This window comes from Epinephelus fuscoguttatus, linkage group LG22, assembly GCF_011397635.1.
Source record: "Epinephelus fuscoguttatus linkage group LG22, E.fuscoguttatus.final_Chr_v1".
Classification (NCBI taxonomy): domain Eukaryota; kingdom Metazoa; phylum Chordata; class Actinopteri; order Perciformes; family Serranidae; genus Epinephelus; species Epinephelus fuscoguttatus.
Window position 1 is genome coordinate 3,527,739 of NC_064773.1, and position 12,138 is coordinate 3,539,876.

General features: G+C 43.1%; 1 protein-coding gene across 1 annotated transcript; it reads left to right on the plus strand.

The window, feature by feature from the left end:
• The first annotated feature begins 386 nt into the window (after window positions 1-386).
• Window positions 387-3,098, plus strand: LOC125883185 (uncharacterized). Its single transcript, XM_049567405.1, has 2 exons — window positions 387-752; window positions 1,241-3,098. The coding sequence occupies exon 2, from the start codon at window positions 2,076-2,078 to the stop codon at window positions 3,096-3,098; it is 1,023 nt and encodes a 340-aa protein (XP_049423362.1). The 5' UTR covers window positions 387-752; window positions 1,241-2,075.
• The last annotated feature ends 9,040 nt before the right edge of the window (window positions 3,099-12,138 follow it).

Consider the following 12,138-nt stretch of genomic DNA (forward strand, 5'->3'; position numbering starts at 1 on the left):
GGCTGCTGTGGTTTCCTCACAGCGCTCAGAGCTGCTGAGGTAAACACCTGGTTAAACCTGTGATTGGGCCTGTGGTCCCCTGTGAAGACGCTTCACTGGAGCTTTGCTTCAGAGCTGCAGACTACACACAGAGGCTGCGCCCCAGTTCACCGTACTCACAGTGTGCAGTGCTGTCGGAGGTGGTATACAGGAAATCAATGTACTTAACATTTTGTAGTAACAGGTTTTTTTACCCTTAGTTTTTATGTATTTTTAAGCAAAGTGGATGGTAACACAATAATGTACATAAGAAGACATAAGTTTTCTTAATGACGTAGGTTAGAAATTGTTCACATTTCATTTTTAAAGTGGAGATAAGAAACAAAAAACAACTTATTCTTGTGTAACCCAGTGTTATTTTATTGTTAAAACTTTTATTTTATTTTCATTTTCCAGTTAATGTGAGTCTTTCTGCCGAGTATTGTTTTTTCTTATGTACAATGAATGCATCACAGTGCCACACATGGCAGTTTTTCGCTAAGTAATGTTTTTTCCAATTTACTGTGAATGCACCGCAGCACTGAACAGGGCAGCTCCAGTTAGAGGGAAAAAAACTTTTCTTCAGCTTCTCTGAGAGTCGGATAAGGAAACGACTTGGGAAAAACACAGTTTTATCACTGAAAATGTCTTTTTTCGTAAGCTGTGAAGTGATATGGTCGAGTCCTGTGATGGGTTAAGCCAAGGAGAGTGGACTATTGTTGAAGAATATCCTGGTGAGTGTTAAATGTATGCATTTAGCAGCCTGTTTCTCGAATGTATGAACGAACAGTGTGATTTAGAGCACACTTTAAACTATAAAACCAGTCAGGATATGCTATTTTCTTGTGGGGAAATGATTATTTTTAGCTACAAATGAGTAGTTAGCTGTGTTAGCAGTGAAAAACTAAGCTAGCACACCTGCAGGTGTCTTTCTTTTTTTTTGTCTAGCAGGTGCACTGCACGTAAGCTAACACAAGCTGTGTGGAGTGATGTTGTGAACCGGGTATAAGTTTAATATGCATTTTTATTTGTTCTACTGGTCATTTACTGTGTTATTATTTTGTTTTTGAATAAAAATGTGTTGTTATTGGCCAGTAATTGTGACAACTTGAAGTAAGACAGCATTTCTGACTTAAACATATTCTTTATTATTTTGAAATCCAAATGCAGTAAATTCATTTTATTTTGCACATTGAGTAATTGCTCTGCATGTTTTGTGCAGGCTGGTTTTCCATTGATAGAATCATTTTAAGGAATGAGCAGTGCTGTCCATGGACTGGATTCCGCCTGAAGAGTCTGCAAAGGACGTTCTGGATCTGATGGCCACCTATCTTCCAGGAGGGTGGTAGGAAAAAAAAACGGATTTCCCATTTCCTTTGGAAGATTTGCGTATTTTTATTTCATCTGAGATCTCAGACTTTTTTCTATAATTTTTTATTTTTTTTTGGTCAGGCCTGACACACATACAATAAAACTGATGCATCAGAGGAAAAAAACACTAAGCAACCGAACAATTTAAATCCTAACGAGAAAACTGAAGTGGACTGTGTGAAGAGCTGCACAAAAGGAAAAAGAGACAACCTAAATGAACAGTATTGGGAACTGATAACTGATTGGTAACAGAGGTCATTCAACTGATTGAACTGATTTACTTTCCCTCTTTGTTCCATTTGTTCCTGTTCATGTCCATGTTGTGAAACAATTTTTTGTTGGGTCAAGCCTTTTAATGAAAATGGTTAAAAATCAGGACAATACATGTTCTACCTTTCTACTAAAGTAATTGTCAGTCCCTTATTGTGGTTGGAGGTTTCTTTTCACTCTAAGCAGAGTTACCATTGCCAATCTCCTTGCGAATCTTAGTTATTTGAGCCCTGGGTTGTGTAGACTTAAACAGTTGTGCTTCTGGAAGACCAAATTGATTCAGATTTAGATTCTTTTTTTCCTGACTACACGGTAAAGGGGTTACAAAATAGTGGCGAGCCAGCCAGGAGATTGGTATAGTGGCTGTTGTTATCTCCAACCTATATGATACACTGTTTTGATATTTTGCAGAAAATATGGATCTTTGTGGACGTTTTCAAGTTGATGGTCAGAAAACCCTGTATGTTACAGGAGTTGAACAAAGTTGTACAGATGATGGCATTTCTGACGTGTTTGTGACTAATGGAAAGATATCTAAAATAATTAGAGTTCCAGATGAACCATATCAGCCTCGGGGCAGAACACTTGTTATCTATGAATCGGAACAGGCTATTTTGAAGATTGACCCTGTAACCTTAGGCGAACTTCAAAGCCCAGTAGACCCAAGTGTAATTTGGTTTTCTAAAACTGTTAGAGATATCACTCAAGGAGAAATGGGCAAAGAAGTGGCCCGCCGATATCTGAGGGAACTTGAGGTTTTGGGGGATAGTGGGAAAGCAGGTTTCCTTAGCTTCCTTCAGAGTGAGTTACAGGCAGGCCCCACACCCCAGACTGAGACACAACTTACTAATGACCAAGATATTAATGCTACCACTGATTACACTGAGCCAAGTGAACCGGTAGAGCCCACAAGTGCCTTTAGCCCCCGTGCTGAACCCTCTACAGGCCCAGTTCACATAGATGAGAGCATCTACAACCCTTCTCATGTCCAGAAAGTGGTGGTTGAACACATCATTCGTAATGAGCCAACTCACACGCCACTAGCACATGCAAAAATACGCACTTTCTCAGGTCGACTGCCAAGGCCCAATGGTGAAGTTGACTATGAGACATGGCGCACCCAAGTTGATCTTTTACTTGGTGACTCCTCTTTGACTGATGCACACAAAGTGAGGAAGATACTAGAGAGCTTACTTAGCCCTGCCTCAGAGGTTGTAAAGCCTCTAGGAGTCACTGCACTACCAGGTGCTTATGTCACTCAGCTGGAATCTGCTTTTGGTGTTGTTGAGGATGGAGAAGAGCTTTTCACTGCATTTCTGGGATCCAACCAAAACAGTGGCGAAAAACCTTCTGCCTTTTTGAGCCGTCTTCACAGTCTCCTCACCAGAGTCATTTCTAGAGGGGAGCTCTGCTTCAAATGTAAAGGAACTGCTCCTTAAGCAATTCATTCGAGGCTGCTGGGACCAAAGCTTGATAATAGGTCTCTCAGCTCGAAGGAAAAAAGAGTTCTCCTCCCTCGTTCCCCGACCTCCTCCTCATGTTAAGAACTGAGGAAGACAGACGGTCAGCCAAGTTAGATCGGATGAAGAAGCATTTGGGCACAACAAAGGCTGCTGCACATGCCCACTCTGTCTTCAGCATGCCCGTCTTTGACCAAGTGCCACCTGCAAGCCCCACCTCATCAGAAAATGAAACTGTGAAACTTGAACAAAAAGTCAATGAACTCATGAAACAAGTTGAAAAGTTAAGCCAAAAGCCAAAGGACACCACCCCAATGAACAATTCCCCTGTGAGCCCACAACCAGTGAAGCAAAAACCCAACGAAACTGCCAAGCTTGAAAATCAAATAGCTGAATTGACCAAACAAGTCCAAATGCTCATCCAAAACCAAAGGGTCGCATGCAAATCTGAGAAAACCGAGCACAAGGAGTCTTTAGCTGTTAACACTGGACAACCACGAGCTTCCACCAAAGTCCCTGGCATGCCTCGTGCATGGTTTTGTTTCAAGTGTGGGGAAGACAATCATATAGCCGCCCGCTGTACAAATGAGCCAAACCCCACTCTTGTCAGAGGAAAGAATGCTGAGTTAAGAAAGAAACAAGCAGACTTTGCAGCGCGGCAGGCTGCTGCTCCCTTTGCTTTAAACTAGTGGCAGCTCCTGCCGTGGGACCCCCAGGAGCTGAAACCCCTGATTCCCAGAGTCCCAAAGCTTCTGACACTGAACTGCAAAACAAAGACTCAGTGCAACCCACGGACATCTTTAACCCTGACTTACCTTTGCCCCAAGGACTTATAGGCCCACGCTGTGCAGCCTCTGTACTCATCGATGGTATGTCATGTGAATCCATAATGGACTCCGGTTCACAAGTAACAACGATCTCTGAGTCTTTTCACAAAGCGCATCTTTCTCACCTTCTTATACGACCCATAAATGCTCTTCTCGAAATTGAGGGAGCTGGAGGGCAGAACGTCCCATACTTGGGCTACATTCAAACACACATTACATTCCCCCAGAACATGGCAGGCAAAGAGCAGCAGCTGGTTGTACTAGCACTTGTAGTTCCCGAATGTCACTTTAACAGTAAAGTTCCTCTGCTGATCGGGACAAATGCACTTTTACGGCTTTATGAACAGTTAGTGGAGCAAGATGGGCCTGAGTTTATTCACAAGTTACACTCTAAACAGTTTGCAATGATCCTTCAGCATGTTGCCCAGGCCCAGAGAAATGATACTCATTCTTACCCTGTCATGCTACAGTAAAAAGCCAGTTACAATCCTTGCAAACCAAAAGATATGTCTCATGGGCAATGTGAGACTAAGGAAAAAGGACCAGAACACAAGCTTTGTCCTTGAGCCTCATGAGCAGTACAAGTTACCAGGGGGACTACTTATGGAGTCAGTTTTGGTAGACATTCCCTCTAAAGCCAGTACCAAAGTGCCTGTCATTGTGCGTAATGTGAGCGAACACAATGTGACACTGCAGCCAAATAGTGTTGTTGCTCAAGCTTGTGCAGCCCAACATGTTTCCCCGCTGTCACCTTGTCAATCTAAGATCCCCCCGAGTCAGGCAGAACAGAAAAACAGTAAACTCACATTCAATCTTGATGAGTCTCCCATTTCAGAGCAATGGAAAGAGCGAATCCAAAAGAAGTTGCAATCTATCTCTGAAGTTTTTGCTCTTGATGACATGTCATACGGCCACACCACAGCCGTGAAACATAAAATCAGATTACATGACGAAACACCTTTCAAAGAACGACCAAGGCCTATTCACCCAAGTGATAGAGAGGCAGTGAAACAGCATCTCAGAGAGCTACTCGATGCAGGAATCATTCGCGAGTCTCAAAGCCCCTTTTCTTCACCAATTGTATTGGTTAGAAAAAAGAACGGCTCGATTAGGCTATGCATTGATTACCGTAAACTAAATCTGAGAACCATAAGAGATGCATATGCACTACCAAATATTGAAGAGACATTCACAGCTCTTAGTGGAGCTAAGTGGTTTTCAGTCATGGACCTCAAGTCCGGTTACTATCAGGTAGAGGTAGCCGAAGAGGACAAGCCTAAGACAGCCTTTGTGTGCCCCTTGGCTTCTATGAGTTTAATAGGATGCCACAGGGTGTCACAAATGCCCCAAGCACTTTCCAGCGCCTCATGGAGCAATGTGTTGGCGATCTCCACCTCAACGAAGTGCTGGTCTTCTTGGATGATTTAATCGTGTTCTCAGATACGTTGGAGGAACATGAAACCAGATTAATGAAAGTGCTTACACGCCTTAGAGACTACGGGCTTAAATTGTCTCCAGAAAAGTGTCACTTCTTCGAAACTCGGTTAAATATTTGGGACACATTGTGGATGCTCAAGGAGTTCATACCGATCCTGACAAAATTTCATCATTGAAAACCTGGCCACTCCCATATACCATCAAATAACTGTAATGTTTTTAGGTTTCATTGGTATTATAGGCGTTTTGTCGAGGGATATTCCAGGATGGCTAAACCTCTCAACCGCCTCACAGCAAATTATCGCCCACCAAAGAAACGAGGCAAGATTTACAAACGCGAGCCATCCCAGTTAGTTCACAGTCCCAGCACGCCTTTTGCCGAACAGTGGACTCCTGAGTGTGAAACAGCATTCCAAACGATAATCAGCAAGCTCACTTCTGCACCCATTCTCGCTTTTGCAAACCCACAGCTCCCATACATACTGCACACTGATGCTTGTCGTGATGGGTTGGGGGCTGCACTTTATCAGGAGCAGGAGGGGAGGCTTAGGGCAATCGCATATGCTAGTCGAGGGCTTTCCAGGAGTGAACAAAACTATCCCACACATAAACTTGAATTCTTGGCCCTCAAGTGGGCTGTGTGTGAGAAGTTTAGTGATTATCTCTATGGTTCCTCTTTTAGTGTCCTAACAGACAATAATCCTTTAACATACGTTTTAACAAGTGCCAAGTTGGATGCGGCGGGACACAGGTGGCTGGCCGCCTTGTACTTATCATTTCACCATTAAGTACAGGGCAGGGCAAGCTAACAAAGATGCCGACGGGTTGTCTCGCGACCCCAAGAGGCACCCCATGAAGATGAGGAGTTTGTCAAAGAGAGAGCTCGCATCGACGACATGAAAAAACGTCTCATTGAAACACATAACGAACTAGATCATGACACTTTCTCCGCCTTGTGTCAGCGCCATTCTGTGTCAACTCCATCAGAGCCCCTTGCTGTTGTGGGGTCCCTCGCTATTGACCCTACAGCTATCCCTGAGGCATATGGGGAAAATATCTTGCCCTCAATGAACGATGCTGATTGGTGCACAGCACAAAAAGCCGATCCCTCTATTGCTCGTGTTACAACCTTGTTGGAAGGAGGTGTAAAACCTGGATTCAAAGAAACAAACCTGGAGCACCCTGATGTTAAACTCATGCTAAAACAATGGAACAAACTTGAGCTCCGTAATGGCGTACTGTACAGGAAGTCCAAAGACAAAGATTCCCCTGTGTACCAGTTAGTACTGCCCTACCAATATCATGAAAGAGCCATGCAAGGTGTGCATGATGAGGTTGGTCACCTCGGCTTTGACCGCGCCCTACATCTTGCTCGCGCTAGGTTCTATTGGCCAAGGATGGCCCAGGCCATTGAAAATAAATGCAAGAAGTGTCCTCGATGTCTCATGAGGAAGGGCCTTCCCCAAAAGGCTGCCCCATTGGAAAACATTCACACAACCTATCCCCTTGAACTAGTGTGCGTGGATTATTTATCCATTGAGCCAGACAGTCGGGACACCAGAAATGTTTTAGTGTTGACGGACCATTTTACAAAGTTTGCCGTGGCAGTGCCGACAAGAGATCAGAAAGCTAAAACAATAGCCAAAGCTCTTTGGGACAACCTGATCATTCCCTATGGTTTCCCTTGTCGCCTGCTTAGCGATCAGGGCAGAGATTTTGAATCCAAGATCGTGGAAGAGCTCTGTGCTCTGATTGGAGCAAGTAAGATCCGGACCACTCCCTATCATCCCCGGGGGAACCCTGTAGAACGGTACAATAGGACACTGTTGGACATGTTAGGCACACTAGAGGACAAGGACAAGTACCATTGGCGGGACTTTGTTAAGCCCTTAACACATGCCTATAACTGTACCAGAAATGACACAACAGGGTATTCCCGTATGAGCTCATGTTTGGCAGACAGCCAAGGTTGCCCATTGATCTTGTCCTTGGTACTTACCCTGGAAAAGCTACTTCAAGATCCTATTCAGACTATATCAAGACCCTCCGTGACAGCCTCCAAGAAAGCTACACCCTTGCGTCCGAACACTCAAAGAAGATGGGTGAGAAGAATAAAACACGCTTTGACAGGAAGATAAGGGCTGCTGAACTTTTTGTTGGTGATAGAGTCCTAGTAAGGAACGTTAACATCAGGGGGAAGCACAAGCTTGCAAATCGTTGGGAGCAAGCCATTCACACAGTTGTAAAACGCATCAGAGACAGTCCTGTTTATGTTGTTAAACCGGAAACTGGAGAAGGTCCTCACCGCACCTTACACAGGGATTTGCTTCTCCCTTGCGGTTTCTTACCTGTTGAGGATGAAGGTGAATCAGACTCTCAAAGGGAAAGGAACAAAATCCGGACAAGGAGCAAAACAAACAAGACTAAAGGAACTGACACTGGAAAGGAAAGAGTGTATGGTGATGAGGATGAAATGAGTGATGATGAGGAAATCTGTGTTGGTATACGGGAACCACAGATTATCACAAAGGGCCCCTATGTCCAAACGGAACAGTTTCCACCTGGACCTCAACCTCTTGCATATGTTCACCCCCCTGTGTCATCTCCAGACATTGCAATGCCACAAATGTCTGCACCCAGCTTTGACAAATCCAGCATGAACACACAACATGAAGTACCTGGGTTAAGTAGTGTTGAGTCACCTACAGACACTAGGTCTCCAGACCATGTTGTTATTAACATTCCTGAACCTGACATGACACCCACCGTGACTGACACAGTTCCCATTCCATCAGAATCTGTAGTCAGTAGTGACAATGTTGAAACTGATTATGTTGCTGAGTCAGTGAGCTTGAGACGCTCTGATAGAGAAAGACGCCCACCCCGGAAGTTTACTTATGATGAACTGGGAGAGCCACTGACTTTGGCCATTAGTTCTTTTTTCCAAACCTTAGGTGTTGCATTCTCCAATGTTGTAATGTCACCTCCACAATGTCCAAGTTGGTCAGCTGTGCATGAAGGGACTCATGCTGTCTAGAGGGGGAGAGTGTAACCCAGTGTTATTTTATTGTTAAAACTTTTATTTTATTTTCATTTTCCAGTTAATGTGAGTCTTTCTGCCGAGTATTGTTTTTTCTTATGTACAATGAATGCATCACAGTGCCACACATGGCAGTTTTTCGCTAAGTAATGTTTTTTCCAATTTACTGTGAATGCACCGCAGCACTGAACAGGGCAGCTCCAGTTAGAGGGAAAAAAAAACTTTTCTTCAGCTTCTCTGAGAGTCGGATAAGGAAACGACTTGGGAAAAACACAGTTTTATCACTGGAAATGTCTTTTTTCGTAAGCTGTGAAGTGATATGGTCGAGTCCTGTGATGGGTTAAGCCAAGGAGAGTGGACTATTGTTGAAGAATATCCTGGTGAGTGTTAAATGTATGCATTTAGCAGCCTGTTTCTCGAATGTATGAGCGACAGTGTGATTTAGAGCACACTTTAAACTATAAAACCAGTCAGGATATGCTATTTTCTTGTGGGGAAATGATTATTTTTAGCTACAAATGAGTAGTTAGCTGTGTTAGCAGTGAAAAACTAAGCTAGCACACCTGCAGGTGTCTTTCTTTTTTTTTGTCTAGCAGGTGCACTGCACGTAAGCTAACACAAGCTGTGTGGAGTGATGTTGTGAACCGGGTATAAGTTTAATATGCATTTTTATTTGTTCTACTGGTCATTTACTGTGTTATTATTTTGTTTTTGAATAAAAAAAATGTGTTGTTATTGACCAGTAATTGTGACAACTTGAAGTAAGACAGCATTTCTGACTTAAACATATTCTTTATTATTTTGAAATCCAAATGCAGTAAATTCATTTTATTTTGCACATTGAGTAATTGCTCTGCATGTTTTGTGCAGGCTGGTTTTCCATTGATAGAATCATTTTAAGGAATGAGCAGTGCTGTCCATGGACTGGATTCCGCCTGAAGAGTCTGCAAAGGACGTTCTGGATCTGATGGCCACCTATCTTCCAGGAGGGTGGTAGGAAAAACGGATTTCCCATTTCCTTTGGAAGATTTATGATTTTTATTTCATCTGAGATCTCAGACTTTTTCTATAATTTTTATTTTTTTGGTCAGGCCTGACACACATACAATAAAACTGATGCATCAGAGGAAAAAAAACACTAAGCAACCGAACAATTTAAATCCTAACGAGAAAACTGAAGTGGACTGTGTGAAGAGCTGCACAAAAGGAAAAAGAGACAACCTAAATGAACAGTATTGGGAACTGATAACTGATTGGTAACAGAGGTCATTCAACTGATTGAACTGATTTACTTTCCCTCTTTGTTCCATTTGTTCCTGTTCATGTCCATGTTGTGAAACAATTTTTTGTTGGGTCAAGCCTTTTAATGAAAATGGTTAAAAATCAGGACAATACATGTTCTACCTTTCTACTAAAGTAATTGTCAGTCCCTTATTGTGGTTGGAGGTTTCTTTTCACTCTAAGCAGAGTTACCATTGCCAATCTCCTTGCGAATCTTAGTTATTTGAGCCCTGGGTTGTGTAGACTTAAACAGTTGTGCTTCTGGAAGACCAAATTGATTCAGATTTAGATTCTTTTTTTCCTGACTACACGGTAAAGGGGTTACACTTGCATTACGTTTATTGTAGTCTCGCTCACCAGACCTTTCTCAAGAAAAGAAAGGTCTGGCTGGGCCGACTCTCACTGTGAGATTGGAGAAAAAAACGCCCGGCTGCTTGTATTTCTTTCATCCAATCACAATTGTTCTGGGCGGTGCCACAGCAACGGTGCGCTTGCAAAAATATTGCCGGGGGGAAACAGGTTTTGGTGTAACACGCCCACAAAAATATCACCTACAGGACGCGAACCCTGGCAGAAAAATGGCTACATCCCCGCAAGATCAAACACCACAAAAGTTAGTAAAGGATGTTTGTTGACTATGACAACCGCAGGTGGTAGGGCGGGACTTCAGCGGGTGGCTCATTCCGCCCAATGAGAGGCTGATCTTTACAGCGAACTTCCGCCCACTCAGACTACGTTTATTGTACAGAAGCATATTGCATTCACTGAATTAAAAAAAAAACCTGACAGCTTATCTCATAATAACGAGATCCTGATCTAGATAGGGATGAAGCTACTGTGTGCTTTTGTTGCTTTTGTCTGGTAGCAGATGCCAGAGGATACCTAAAGTGTAATCTGTAGATGTGGATACATACAGTCTCTTTCAAAATGAATGCACTATGTCGGTACAACACTGCAAACTGACCTTTTTTTTCCCTTTAACAACAAACACATATGGTTGGGTTCAGGAAAAAAGAACAGGGTTTGGCTTTACAATCTTACGGGACGCGAACACTGCTCTCCCGAGTGAGGGTCGGGGTTTGATGGACCCATGCACCTCCACTCCCACCCGCCCTACTCAGCCTTTCACCACCTTAACTTAACACACCAGTTGCATATCATGCCTACGCCACAAGTCACTGCCCAAGCGTCGGATTTCAGTGACTTTGGAGTGAGACCCGGTTGCCTGTAATGCCAGTATTTTAACCAAAGCCATGATCTTTTCCTAAACTTTATCAAATATGTTTTTTGTTCTCTAACCCTAACCAAATATTACTGTAATCGACTTTGCATATGCATCATTTGTGTGTTGCCCACATGAAATTTTAACACACTTCGTGGCCATCACCATGTAACATGTTGTTAAGGTCATGTCTATTTAACATATTTCTAAGAGACTGTGTTGACTTATGACATTTATGACGTTCATACAAAGTATGTAGGGCTCAATGAGGAAGTTGTGATGTTGGTGTCCCTCATGGCTCTATTGTAGGTCCTCTTCTCTTCTCACTTCACAGTTTCTACACCGGTAACAGCTCTTCTTTATGACCAAGTTCTTCTCATTTTTAAGTTCTATTGGTTGACAACTTCTGTGATTATCCAACAAACTTCCATTTAATTTAAATGTCTGGTTCCTTTTTTAGTAAGAAAGGACTTTGTTTTAACTGTTTAATATGACTAAGTGATCCATCAGGGGAAGCAACCATTTCAGCATGTCCTCTCCTGTTTACATTACTCATCACCAGTTTCTGTAAGACCTTTTTTTTTTCATTTGTATTTTAACTAAATAAGAACTAATAAGGTGGAGTGATCGCAGTGTTCAGAGGCCAAAACAAATCCCAAACAAGGACCTTCTTCGTGGATGAAAGATCAGTGTTTAAAGCCAAAATCCCTCAGACCTCCTGAGCAACAGCAGCATATTTATCTTTAATATATCTGTGTTGTGTGTCATTGATCTGCGGTGCAGCGGCGAGTCTCTGAAAGAGGAGGAGCAGTGACTGGGCCAGTAAAAGGCTTCTGAGTGAAGGTGGTGTCCATGACATGATTTATGGGCATTTAGATTGAAAGTGAGCCCCTCCCCCTGCATGCACTGAGCACATACATGTACATAGGCACACACATGAGCACACACATTAACACACACATACATTCAGTGTGATTGCAGTTATGCAGTGGAGCGTTGAGGAGGGGTTGTCCTTGTCTCTCTACAGCCGCTTTATTTCCCTGACACGCAGCCTCGGCCCTCATGATCTCAGTCTCAGTGAGGGAGGAAACAAACGGCGCTGAATGGCACAGCACGGCTCTTTGGAAGTCAGAGTCGATTTACCACGAGATCTCACGGCAAATGATGCAAATCTGAATAAAATGGCCTGATTCTAGATGACGGTGAGGATGC

Excerpts from the sequence above, each read along its gene's own strand:
- LOC125883185 (XM_049567405.1), top strand. The coding sequence starts at position 2,076 with ATGGATCTTTGTGGACGTTTTCAAGTTGATGGTCAGAAAACCCTGTAT.